The 13,606-nt window shown below is 41.1% G+C and overlaps 2 protein-coding genes across 4 annotated transcripts in view; one reads left to right on the top strand and one right to left on the bottom strand.

The window, feature by feature from the left end:
- Nucleotides 1–1,781, top strand: part of RBM12B (RNA binding motif protein 12B) — a 44,480-nt gene extending 42,699 nt beyond the window's left edge. The window contains exon 4 of the transcript XR_010317803.1: nucleotides 601–1,781. The gene's annotated coding sequence lies outside the window, so the exon portion shown is untranslated. The remainder of the gene's footprint in view (nucleotides 1–600) is intronic.
- CIBAR1 (CBY1 interacting BAR domain containing 1) overlaps nucleotides 1–8,059 on the bottom strand; it is a 30,512-nt gene extending 22,453 nt beyond the window's left edge. The window contains exons 1-4 of one of the 3 annotated variants that reach the window (XM_010588398.3): nucleotides 7,955–8,059; nucleotides 7,096–7,330; nucleotides 4,446–4,514; nucleotides 2,881–3,021 (exon numbers count right to left, since the gene is read on the bottom strand). In XM_010588398.3, coding sequence (XP_010586700.1) covers nucleotides 2,881–3,021; nucleotides 4,446–4,514; nucleotides 7,096–7,330; nucleotides 7,955–7,980 — 471 coding nt within the window. In that variant the 5' untranslated portion in view covers nucleotides 7,981–8,059. The remainder of the gene's footprint in view (nucleotides 1–2,880; nucleotides 3,022–4,445; nucleotides 4,515–7,095; nucleotides 7,331–7,954) is intronic. The other 2 variants (XM_010588395.3, XM_010588396.3) reach the window with 2 other exon arrangements.
- Between the last annotated feature and the right edge of the window lie 5,547 nt (nucleotides 8,060–13,606).

Genomic DNA, 13,606 nt, shown 5'->3' with positions numbered 1-13,606 from the left:
ATAACTCTATTAACTATATATTTTTGCAAGTAGGTTAAGTCAAATACACAAGATACTAAGCATTTAAATATATTCACCTATACCTCAAAAAAGCTGTTAAAGTATGTGTATCCATTTGTTATGTAGGGTGTGAAGTTTTTTTAAAACAATGCAAGCTTTAAATTATAACCAGTGATAAAAAACAATGCTCTACATTATTGGGCTTGGAATTAACCTCATTACCAAAAAAACCCCACTGCCATCCAGTCGATTCTGACTCATAACAATCCTATAGGACAGAGTAGAACTGCCCCGTAGAGTTTCCAAGGAGCGCCTAGCAGATTTGAACTGCTGACCTCTTGGTTAAGAGCCGTAGCACTTAACCACTATGCCGCCAGGATTTCCAACCTCATCGCAGGAAATTCAAAAATAAAGAGAGTTTTTAGAACATCTGTCAGTATGAAAAAATTCCTAACAGTTATTTGATGCATGTTAACCTTTTGCTAATGAGAACATTGCTAATACTGTTTATTACGTGTAAATGATGCAATTCTTATAACTCCTTTGCTTCATGTCTTTCCCCTCCCCATTTACTGATACTTTCATTTTAAATTTTGGAAGGGTTGGAAGAGCTGGTAAAACTATGAAAAAGAGTGGGGAGGAAGATGCAACATCTGAGACACCCGTACTTTTATCTACCACCCTTCAGCAACTACTATTCATTTCTGAAAGTTTGAAATCTACTTACCGGGGCACAGCAACTCACCCAAAGTTATACAACTATTTTTAGCAAAATAAAGAGAATACAGATATCTAATGTTTCTTCCTTTCATTGACATATCTTTAAAATCCTAAAATACAACAATGTGAGCAGGAAATGCTTTTGATTAAAATACTAAAGACCGAGAATATCAGTATACCTAATGAAATTAGTCAAGAGTTCAAAATGATTTATAAAGGGGTGGGCCAGACTGCTGTTTTTCCAACTGTGTCGCAGGGAACTTGTTCAGAGGCTACATGGGGCCTTGAGGGGTGAGCAGGGAGGGCCCAAAGATTCTTCTTTACCCCACCCCCATCTACCAGAACGACTCTGTTTTATTTTACACACTGAACGTTCATACACTTCATTTGAACAAAGAGTCAGAAGATTTTTAACGGTCTACCCCTGGTGATGCAGTGGTTAAGAACTCAGCTCCTTTCTAAAAGGCCAGCAGTTTGAATCCATGAGCTACTTCTTGGAAACCCTATGGGGCAGTTCTACTCTGTCTTACAGGGTCGCTCTGAGTCAGAATCAGCTCGATAGTAATAGGTATTCTGGTAAAAATTCAAGGATGCAATGATTCCAAAAAAAACCAAACTCGTTGCGATCGAGTTGATTCCGACTCATAACAGTGATTAAGTATATTTATATTGAATACATTTATATACAAATTGTGCTTTATTTTCTAGTCTCAGATTGTCAAAATCTACTGGAGTCATATATAGCTCTTTGCCAGTGAGCTATGTATGTTGCATTTATTTCCCTCCCACGTGAACCCACGGACTTGATTCATCTATACTCAGGCCACCTTCTCCACAGCAGTGTTCAGAGAAAAGCACCTAAGTCAGAAAAATCTCTGTCTTAAGACTAGATCCATTTCCACATTGACTGCTGATACCAATAGCCCTGATTCAATCTTGCCAACTCTTCAGGACTCCAGATGTTCCATTTTCTCTGCCCTCACGCTCCCTCTCCACCAAAAGACAAATTTTTTTTTATCTCTGACTGAAATTTTTTTTTTTTTAATTGCACTTAAAGTGAAAGTTACTGGCTTAATTCTTAAACACTGGTAACATTTCCTGGTCTCTGCCTCAATCCATTTGTCAGTTATGCATTTTCTAGCACTCTCTGGTTTGTCTGACTTTTTTAAAAAAAAAAACAACACAGACTCTCTATAATTTGTAGTTTGAAGATCTTAAGCCTCAACTTCCATCTAGACCTTCCTATCCCAGCCTCCAATGGACAGTCCCAGCCCTCTGGCTGCTCTCTTTTGTTTTGTTTAGTACAAGGTTGGGCTTAAGTACCTTTGGTCCAAAGGAAGAAGGACCAGGCAACTGGTGCACCCCATATATCACTGCTCAAGGGACTCCCCTCAGGAATGGAGGTACTCTGGAACCTCAAGTGCCCCCAAAGAGCCACTCTTCACATGGTTCCTGGTGAGCTGGGCAGTGACAACCTTAAGGAAGTAGGAAGGAGACACATATAAGAAGGAACGGGAAAAAGAGGCAGCAGGGATAAGTTAGTGCTTTCTAGACAGTCCCACCTACCCCAGGTGCTGGCAACTAGCCAGGCACTATTTGCTATTCTTTTTTCTAGTTTAAGAAAATAGTCATGTTTCATAGAAACTTTCTTACAGTAGTCACTCCCATCTAGATCCCTTTGTGTCCAGCTGAGGATCTCAGTTATACTCTGGAATCTCTTGAGGGTCTTTTGCTGAAAGTCATAAATGTGGTTTCATATTTTTTGTTTTTAAAGAATGAAAGGAATTATGGGAAATTTTTTCCTTCCTTTTCTCAAAAGTGGGGCAGAGAGGGCACTGTTATATCAGGCTTAATGATAGACTTTTAAGTTAATTTTATAATTAATATTTAGTCATCATCACTACGTGGAAAAAAATCTCAGAATTCTGAATTTACCCTTTATAATTATAAAGCATCTGCATTTATGAGTTTTTTTTCCTTTGAGGGGGATATCTATTTTGGGGGCTAATATAAAGGGACTGAAACTTCAAAATTAGCTAAGTGCTACAGTGAGAATTCCTAAACCTATGTGTTTCTTTTTAACCTTTATATTCAAATTCTCCACACATTGGAAAACAGAAATGCATCATTTCCATACTTGCTGACTTTTGTATGACATACCTTACAACATACTTTAAAAAACCAAAATTCAAAGGATACAATAACGTGTCGATCAGATGGGTTTCTCTGCCGTGTCCTTTCTAACTGGGTTAACTGCTTAGCTTCTCGATTCCTTGCTGTTAATGTTGCTTTGAGGTCATCCTACAGATATGCATTTTCTTTGTTAATATAAATTTTGGATTTAAGAAATAAAGTACACACACTCTGTTTTAAGACTAAGAGAAAGCTGCTTGTTTGCTCCAGGTGCCATTACTACAGGAATTATTAGTACTGCGTAACAAATGTGTATTTATGGGTGCATACGTCTGTTTCTTTAAAGTCCTTTAAATGAGAGAGACAAGAAAGATCATTTCAATGCAAAATTATAACCATAAATATATAAATAAATAAAAACGTATACAATACTGATTGTGGCTGCACGGGCATACACATTAATCAACTCAGTAAACAGTTAAAATGTGAGAATTTTATTGCATGAAATTGCACCCCAATAAAGCTGATTTAAAAAACAGAACTCCGTTACACTCATTTCTAAAGTCAAAATGTTATCACCAATTTAAAACAAAAATATAATCTTCTATTCATATAGTAAAACAATTTCTGTCGATATATTCTTTCTGACTACAAATATTAAATATCTAAAAGTTTCCATAACAAAAAAAAATAATATCTTATGTTGCTAGAGTAGTATACAGGCAGTCCCCAGGTTGCAAATGTCTGACCAAATAGACATTTGCCCTTCTGTGTTACATAAATTTACCTTCACTTTGAAACAACTCAATTCAACATACAACAAATTCTTCATCACAATCACCTTCTCTTGCTGCAAGTGCAGATTTTAAATCATTAAAAAGGCTTTAAGCCTTTTCTCGCACTAAGCAAAACCAATTTTTTTTTTTAAGCAAAACCAAAGCAAACCCACTGCCGTCAAGTCGAACTGCCCAATAAGGTTTCCACGGCTGTAAATCTTTATGGAAGCAGACTGCTACATCTTTCTCCTGCGGGGTGGTCGGTGGGTTCAAACTGCCGGCCTTTTGGTTAGCAGCTGAGCGCTTTAACCACTGCACTACTAGGGCTTCTTTATTGCACTAAAACCCCAAAAAACAAACCCCTTGCTGTTGAGTCCATCCTGACTCACAGCGACCCTACAGGACAGAGTAGAACTGCCCTGTAGGGTTTCCAAGGATTGCCTGGTAGATTTGAACTGCTGACTTTTTGGTTAGCAGCAGAACTCTTAACCACTATACCATCAGGGTTTCCTTCCTGCACTGAAGTGAGGCTAAATAAAAACCATATGCACCTGTTTCGACTTACCTACACACAAATTCGACTTAAAGACACCGTTAGGAACAGATCTTGTTCATAACCCAGGAACTGGCCTGTCCTTAGTAAACTCACAAAAAAACATTTCATTATTTTCAAAGTTCTAAGAAACGATCTTTCAAGGTATCTAAAGAGAATGACTAAACACTGCTTTTTACCTTTTATTAAAAGGACAATTATTAGAAACCTCATACGCCTTCTTAGAATACTTAACAACAGGAGAAAAAAATAGATTTACTCACCCGCTTCATTTTTACAATGGTTCCATAAGCTTTCAAAGGTTCAACTACTTTGGCTTCAAGTCTTTCAACCTAATGAAAATTATTATAAAACATAACTGAAAAGAAACACAGACATATCAAAATTTAAATTCTGAAATAAAACCTGTGTTTAACCTGAACACAATTACTACAGAGTTCAGTATTTTTTTAAAAATTTAAGTTAAAACACTATTGTTTAACTTATTTAAATAAAAGGATTATCACCAGAAATGGGTAAGATTAAAATTCTAAATTCAAGCACATTAAAAATGGTTAATCTGTACAGTAACAGTGAAAACACAAATGTACCTGGTATGCAACATGATCAGAGAATGTCCCAAGGAGCTCATCCCTGCCAAACCATCAACTGTGTATGGCTTTTCAACCTTAAAGTTGCAGCTTTGGGGGCAAGTTTTAAGACACCTCAATTTTAATACAGCTACCATTTTCAATGTGTTAGCACAGTGTTGGATACTTCATATATGCTATTTCTGAAACATAAAAGCCCACCTTCCAGATAAGAAAATTGAAGCTGAAAAATATAGAATATCGGAAATATTTAAAGCTGCTCAAAAGCAAAAAAGGCCTAGGAAATGCTGTTATTAGCTGCAATTTTTCTGAGAAGTCATTTGTGAATTAGCAAAGCCTAGAAAATAAGATAAGTGGTCTCTGTTGCTGAGCTGTCGAACTATGCGGTTGATCTCTCTTCTTCCCCTAGTATACACTGATTCCCTTTTTCGTTATGCATTAAACAGTTTTTCTTAAACATTAATTTTTATCACATTTTGAGTAGCTATTTCTCTTACCATTACCACTAGTGGAAGGCACTGAAGAAAAACAGATTAAAAAAAGACAAGTAGGTAGCATAAGAAAAGTGTATCACGGGAGAAAAATAACTCTCTCAGACATTAAATTTTTTTTTCTCTCAGTAGAGATGACACATAATTGTTTAAAATGAACATGTATTATTTTTATAACAGGTAAAAGGCTTTTTTGATGACACATTTATATAATCAGTGAATACATTTCATATTGATTTTTCTTTAGTTCCTATAAACAAAATGTACAGAATATTTCCTTTTAGGAAAATAAAAAAATAAAAAGAATGTTTCATTTTAGGGAAAAAAAAAAAAAAATCCAGTCCCCACCAAGCATTTAAATATCAGGAATCCTAGAATCAAAACCATAACTACTCAGGATAGTTTAAAGTCTATATCATTTCTAATAACCCATACTGATTATCTGTTCTGTTCTCCTTTTTGTTGCCTACCTTTTGTTCATTTCATTTCATTGTTCATTAGCAACTCCATCATTTTGTAAGCAAGGGAAATAAAAGGAGAACAAACGTAAATCAGTTCACTTTGCTATTTGAGAAATAGCATAAAGGTTTTCTAGAAAAGGGTATTGAAATTATTGGCCAAAATGGGATGTTAGGACCATGTGAATATAAATTATTTTTGAGACAGTAAGTCCCCAGCTATCATGTATAACTGAGTGACTTGTTTATTACAGAAGACATGTCATAGAATAAGAACGCAACATTTTCCCAGAAAGTACCCCCAAACGTAATTAATTACTTCTTAAGTCTCTGAGCTTCTCTAGTTTCTAGTCTAGTTCTGTATGGATAGCAATTGTAGGTTCAAAGATTAATATTCTCATTTTACTTATCTTTGATCACAAATGTGTTCTAGGTTTTAAGAAAGGACAAAAGCACCAATAAAAAAGTACATTAAAAAAACAAAAAACAAAGCAGCTGTAACTGGGCAACTTCTAACAAGTTAATCTGTGTCTTGGAAAACTAAATAAACATAACAAAATTCTTATGAAGTATTAAAGGAAAATAAAAGGCTTTTAGAAAGAAAACATTTACAGCACCATCTTCTACTCTCCACTGCCCCAAAAAAGGAAAAAACAAACAAACCCACAAATAACTACTGGGTGGTACAAATGGTTAACAGGAAAGGTTAATGAGAAAGGCTGGAGGTTTCAGTCCACACAGAGGCACCTCACAAGAAAGGCCTGACCAACTACTTACAAAAAAATCAGCCACTGAAAACCCTGTGGAAAACAGTTCTACTCCAACGCACATGGGGTCTACGTGAGTATGGATCAACGTGAGTATAAGTCTACTAGTTGGCAAGTGGTTAACTACTGGTTTCCATCAGTGCTTTTTTCTTTTTCTGTCAATGAAACATTGGCCAAACTCCAGAGCATGGAAGCATCTTGCCTATTTATTACTTATTCACATACCATTCCCAACATCTTGAATCTCCAGACACACTTTAAAATATGCTTACATGCACACCAGACATAGTCATGCTTCTTTTCTTTCCCATGGATACTAAGCTTACTATCACCTCTAAATGGCCACCCCTTGGCCAAAAACTGGCAGTGGGGAAATTCAAGACTTCAAGAAAAGACTCTAACGTTTGACTTGAAAATGGTAAAATAAATCCCAGAAAGGTTCCCTTCAACAGACTCACGCAGGGTAACGGACATGGAAATCTGTACGTTTATCAAGAGTGTGTTCACCACTGCAGTTAGGGAGATAACACGTGCACGTCTTCCCGGTTCCTTTATCCACTACTTCACTGCTCATTCGTAACAATGACGCTGTGACCTCACGCCATACCTCTGCTTGGCGATAATCCTGAAGTTTGGCAAACTCATCAGCAAAGTTTTTCAGGCCTTGCTTTAAATGTGGGGTCTCTGTGGAGGCATACACGTTGATTTCATTCACCAGGAGGTCTGCTTTGTCTCTCAGTCGGGCAGTTTTCCGCACGTAAGCAGCAAAGATTTGGCACAGTTCTCCAAAATGCTTCTCCACATTCGTGACAGCATCTTGCAGTTGTCTGGTCTGAGCGTCCCTAGAGAAAAAGGTGACACAAAAAGCAAAACATTCTTGTTAGAGACGAGATGCCTTCATCGTTATGTTAATTCAATATGCAAACATTCCCGGGCGTCTTGCAGCTTCGAAGACGCAACCATCAACAATCCAACGATCTCTCGGGGCGGATTCTCACCGCAATTTTGCGGATAATTGTCTCTTCCGCTCATCCAGGACCCCATTCCCAGCCTGGCCTCAATATCCCGACAGGGTAGGTCCAAGAAGAGGCCGGGCCCGGGCGGGCCTCGCACTGCGGGGTGCGGGCTGCGGGGCGTGGGCTGCGGGGCGTCTCCGCGTTACGCGGCCTGGGCGCCAGGAGAGGCGTGGGCAGCCGACTGCCTCTCAGGCTTCTGCACGGCCCGCGGCAGTGCCGGGACCAGAACCTGGGGAGCGTGGGTATGTGGCAGCCAGCCCACCCCCGGGCTCCCTTCGGCCGCCGGGGCTCCCTCCGGCCCAGGGAGGTAGGCCCCAGAGAGCCACGGGTCGGTCCAGCCTCCTGCCTAGGCCGGAATTCGGCGCGGAGGCTCCTGGAGAGACGCTCCACGTCCCCTATTCGAGCCCTCGCGTGTAGGGCCTCCGGGCAGCGGGGCCCCGGGGTTGTTACCGGTTTTCCAAGCTGCGCCTCAACATCTTGCCTCGCGCAAGGCAGAGGACCCCGGGCGGGGACCCAACGACCAGGATCCGAGGGGCCCGAACGCGCGCTGCGGCGCGAGCCGCCGCCTACGTCGCCAGGAGCTGGAGAGCCCGCCCTGCGCGCCGCCGCGCGGACCCGGGCGTTTCTATGGAAACGCAGCGCGAGTCCCCGCGGCCGCGGCGTTCTCTGGCCCTGCAGTCAAAGCTGGAGTCACCTGGAGCCACCCCCACGCATTCTTCCCCTCGGAGTTTATCGCAAGCAGAGGGAAAGCCCGCGGGGCCATTCGTCGTCTTTCAGAGCCTCATTTACCAAACACCCAATCCAAGTCTTTCCAGACTAGAAAGGAGAAAAGGGACAATTAACCAATCACTCGTTGCCGTCCAGTAGATTCCGACTCACAGCGACCCAGTAGACCGGAGGAAAATGTAAAACTAAAAGCAAATAGGTTCTAGTCTGTGCTTAGGCGACATTTAGTTTTATATAAATATATGTCAAATTGTCTGCGTCTCTGTGTTAAATCTGAAAATGTGGGCTCTTGGAGGTTGCCTTTGGAAGGGGCGTTTATTCTACAAGTATCTGTTGACTTCCTACTTTCTGGAACAGATTGTGGTAGACAATGGGAATAATACAAAGATAAAAAGAAGGTATCCCTACCCTGAAGGGCCTTACAGTGTAATGAGGACTTGTTAGTTGCGGTGGGGTGGGCTCTAACTCATGGTAACCCAGGGTACAGGAGAACCAAATGTTGCCTGTCCTGTGCCATCTTCACAATCCTTGGTAGGATGGAGTCTATTGTAATGGCCACCGTGCATTTTGAGTGCCTTCCAACCTATGGGGCTCACCTTCCAGCACTGTATTCGACAATATTCTGTTGTGATCCATAGGGGTTTCATTGGCTAATTTTGGCAAGTAGACCACTAGCCAGTGCTTTCTTCCTAGTCCATCTTAGTCTGAAAGCTCCTCTGAACCCTATTTAGCATCATAAACCAAAAACCAAACCCACTGCTGTCAAGTCGTTTCCAACTCATAGTTGATCCTATAGGACAGAGTAGAACTGCCCCATAGAGTTTCCAAGGAGCACTTGGTGGATTTGAACTGCCAGCCTCTTGGTTAGCAGCTGTAACACTTAACCACTACATCACCATAGCAACGCAAGAACCTCCACTGACAGATTGTTGATGACTTTGCCCTAGGTGAAATGGCTGGGAATGGAACCTGGGTCTCCTGCATGGAAAGTCAGAATTCCATCACTGAACCACCCCTGAGATAAACAACAGGAGACATTTCTTTCTCCTTTGAACAACCATGTCCTTTTAGGCCTATTGGCTTTTACTTGTGCTGCTCTTCCATGTAAACACCTATTTACCTTTAGGAATAAATACAAGTTTTAACTGTCAGGGAGACTTCCTAGGCTCCACCCATCCTTCTTTCATCAAGGCAGACTTAGGGGTCCCTTTCTCTCTTATATACAGGTTTTGTACTGTCTCCTGTGCACTAGACTTTGGGCTCTTGTAGGCAGAGAAAACATGGTCTTGGTTTTCTACTCCTCGGGGCCCAGTGCTGTTCAATAAAAGTTTTTTTTTTTTTTTTAAACAAATGCATTCCCCAGTCCTTTGTTACCTCTCTTATGGAGCTCACCTCATTCTCTTATGTTACAACATGTAACTGTCTGCTCCCATTGCCTGGTATGTCCCAGGTGTTAAAATTAAATAACTCCCCAAAAGAATGGACAATGCTCCAAGACTTCTGGGCATGTTATCATTAGATATACCCCTGCCAATCAACCTCATTAATCTCCCAAGAATACCCCTTTTTTGTTTTCCCAAGGACCTTGATCACTTCATAACGGATGGTAGATGTTTAGCTTAAAATTTTCTTTTTCCCAAGACCTGTGTCTCTAAGACTTTTGTGTATTTCATGTGACTTGTTTTTTGCACTACTGTACAACCTTCAAAGGACCAACAGTACATTCTTTCATCAAGAGATTGTAAATGGCATGTAAGCAAAAAAACCACTTCGCCATAGCTGCACCAGTGTCTCTCAGTTTGCCCATTTGCACATCTCCCTCTTTCTCTTAGCAAATAGTTGATCTCCTTAATTGTCAGTCTTACTTATTTTAAAATAGGCATTGTGTTGGGCTCTGAGCATGCATTGGTGATAAGCAAAAAGCAGAAAAGTCTTTGCCCTTATAGAGCTCACAGTCTCCTGGGGGGGGGGGTTGGGGGGTTGGCGGGGAGGGAAGTGGGGAAGAGACTGATAAACAGCTATACCTTAAATTGCAACTGAGGTATGTACTACTGTATCAACTTTTGCTGTGTAACAAAGTACTGCAATATTTGGTGGCTTAAAATTATCCTTTAGCTAGTGAGGAACCTTTTCATTTTCCTGAAATCCAGAGTTCTGGAACAATGGAGTTGGGGTGACCTTCCCAGGACATTTATCCTGGGGTTTCCTTTTGAACCTTGAGCCTTGGAGGAACTGGTTCCTGGATATGGCCTTTGAGTCAAACAATGATCTGGATAAACCAAACCAAGATAAAACTCACACACACAAATCCATTGTTGTCGAGTCAATTCAGAGTCATAGCAACCCTATGGGACAGAGTAGAACTGCCCCATAGGGTTTTGAAGGCTGTAATCTTTATGAAGGCAGACTGTCAAACCTTTCTCCCACAGAGCTGCTGGTGGGTTCAAACCACCGACCTTTAAGTTAGCAGCTGAGTGCTTAACCACTGCACCACCAGGACTCCTTACTAGATAAACCAGTAAGACCATTTTGCCTTGGGCATTGTGCTCTTTTGAAGAAATCAGTCAGTTTCGGGAAACAGACTCCAAAGATCAGATTGGGAGCTATGTTTAGGGTACATTGGTAATTATTTTAATTGTTCCTCCAGACAATGCTGTATGAAAATCCTTCCTGACCATAAATTAGTTTATTGGTTCTGTCCTGACCCTTTTTTCCACGGCAATGCCAATACGATTTCATGTAAGAGTGTTTGAAGTTCTCTCATGTTCAGAACATTTTTGATTCTCTAGGATTTTGGGTTAGTATAAATGTTATCCCAATTGGCAAATCATGTATTAAACAAACTTAAATCAATTCCTATTATTGGCTGAATATGATTTTTGTTTTAATACTAGTTTAAGATTCTGAGTTGTCTGGGTGTCTCTCGTACTTTGACTCTGCTCAGCTGGGCTGTCATACCTTTCTGATCAGCTGGCAGGTCTGCTAGTGGCTGGATGATCTAGGATGGTCTCATTCATTTGTCTGGGAGTGGGGACAACAGGGGTTAACATGTTTCTTGTTCTCCCTGCAAGTTATCCAGGCTTCTTACTGTTGAAAGGGCTCCAAAACAATGGGAGAGGACAAGCATCCCTGCTCAGGTGTCTTTCAAGTCTCTGCCCATGTTGCATTTGCTAAAATCCTATTGGTCAAAGCAGGTCATATGACCCAGAGTCAGCATGGGAGAGCACTCAAATTTTTATGGCTAGGGGGCAGTGAGGCGCAAATGGTAAAGCACTTGACTACTAGCTGAAAGGTTGGGGGTTCGAACCCACTCAGAGGCACCTTGGAAGACATGCCTGGTGATCTGCTTCTGAAAGGTCACAGTTATCGAGTAGTTCTACTTGATGGCCACTAACAACAACAACAACAATAGGGGTGGTGAGTAGGTAGGGGGAGAACTGATGGCCACTTTTGCAATGGAACACAATATGTACTCTACCACAACCAATACAGAAAAGTATGTGGAACCAAGAGAGCATATACTTTCCACTGCCGCACTGACAATTTCCAACTGTTTCACCTCTAAAACCTATCCTGAATAATTTCTTCTACATTATCAGAATCCAAACGACCTTCATCATTTACCCCTACTGCAAAAACTTCCTTACTGAAAAGTACCCTTACGGCAAAAGCCTCCCCATGTTCACTGTTACAGGCTGCAATGCAAAATCAAAAATGTAAATCAGATCATGCCAACCCTCCACAGCCTCCCGGTGTGCTTAAAATAAAATGAAAAATCCTTATCCTGGCTGTTAAGGCCGTATCTCACTTCTGCCTACCCATCTATCTTCTCTGACTCCCCTACTGTGCTATAGCTACACCATCTTCTGCTCTGCATATATCAAGCTCATTTCAGAATCAGCTGTGTGTTTGTTATTCTCTCTGCCCCAAATGCTCCTTCCTCAGATCTTCACATACGTGGCTACTTCTTGTTATATGGGATTCTGCTTAAAAGTGAGGCTTCCCCGATCACCCAGAATACACTGTGTTTCCTTTGAAGCACATAACACTCTCTGAAATTAATCCATTTTTTTCTATGCTATTTCTGTCTCCCATGACTAGAATATATTCTCCATGAGAATACCTTTTTCACCATTATATTTCCTGTACCACCACTGTGCTTGATGCGTTGTTGCTAGCTGCCACTGAATTGGTCCCTGACTCGCGGTGACCTCATACACAACAGAATGAAACACTACCTGGACCTTCACCATTGCCTTGATTGGTTACAAATTGGATCCTTGTGATCCATAGTGTTTTCATTGGCTGATTTGTGGAAGTAATATCCAGGTCTTTCTTCCTAGCCTGTCTTAGCCTGGAAGCTCCACTGAAATATGCCCACCATGGGTGACCCTGCTGGTATTTGAAATACTGGTGGCTAGCTTCCAGCATCATAACAACATGCAAGCCGTCACAGTACAGCAAACTGGCAGATGGGTGGTGGCAGCATCGTACGGTAGGGGCTCAATAACTAGTTGAATTTATCAATGAAAAACCGAATGAATAAGTGAAAGCCCATGACCAAGGGAGCATGGTGTGAGTAAAGAAAAAGAAGAAAGCTAGTGAGGGTAGAGTGGAGGGTAGAGAGATATAGTTAGGGGCACTTCTTTTCTTATATGTTACACTTCCTCCTAAGATACACCATCTCATAGAAGAGGAGCTGGAGGCCCAGGGAGGTCAAGTGTCTTTGCCAAGGTCACATGATGAGATAGTAGGAGAGCTGGAGTTAAATCTTTTGTCTTCCATCTCCAATGGTCTTTCCACTTTACCAGAATCTCTTTCTCTCTCTCCCTTTTTCTTCTTCCTCCTCTTATTCTTCTCCTTCTTCTTTTTCTCTCTCGAGAATTATAATGTTTTGAAAGTTCTGAAACATAAGTTATTTTAATTAGTAAGTTGTCTTAGGCTGCGTTCTCTGGAGGAACGAAACCAGTAAGGCATCTACATATATATATGTAGCAATGGGTTTGGTATATATACACATATATATATGTATAAAAACCCATTGCTGTTGAGCCGATTCCAACTCATAGTGACCCTATAGGAATTGCCCCATAGAGTTTCAAAGAAACGCCTGGTGGATTTGTACAGCCAACCTTCTGGTTAACAGCCATAGCACTTAACCACTATGCCATCAGGGTTTCCAAATATATATAGGGAGAGATTTATATCAAGGAAATGGCTCACACGGTTATAGAGGCTGGAATGTCCTAAGTCTGTGGGTCAGGTAGCCACAGGGGCTGCCGAACCCAAGATCGGCAGGTCAGAGAGCAGAGCTCTTGCTCACAGGCTGCTAAGACCAATGAATCCCAAGATTGGTAGGCAAGACCTCAGGTAAAC

This window comes from Loxodonta africana, chromosome 14, assembly GCF_030014295.1.
Source record: "Loxodonta africana isolate mLoxAfr1 chromosome 14, mLoxAfr1.hap2, whole genome shotgun sequence".
NCBI lineage: Eukaryota > Metazoa > Chordata > Mammalia > Proboscidea > Elephantidae > Loxodonta > Loxodonta africana.
Note: the sequence above shows the minus strand (reverse complement) of the source record. Positions and strands in the feature narration are given on the sequence as shown.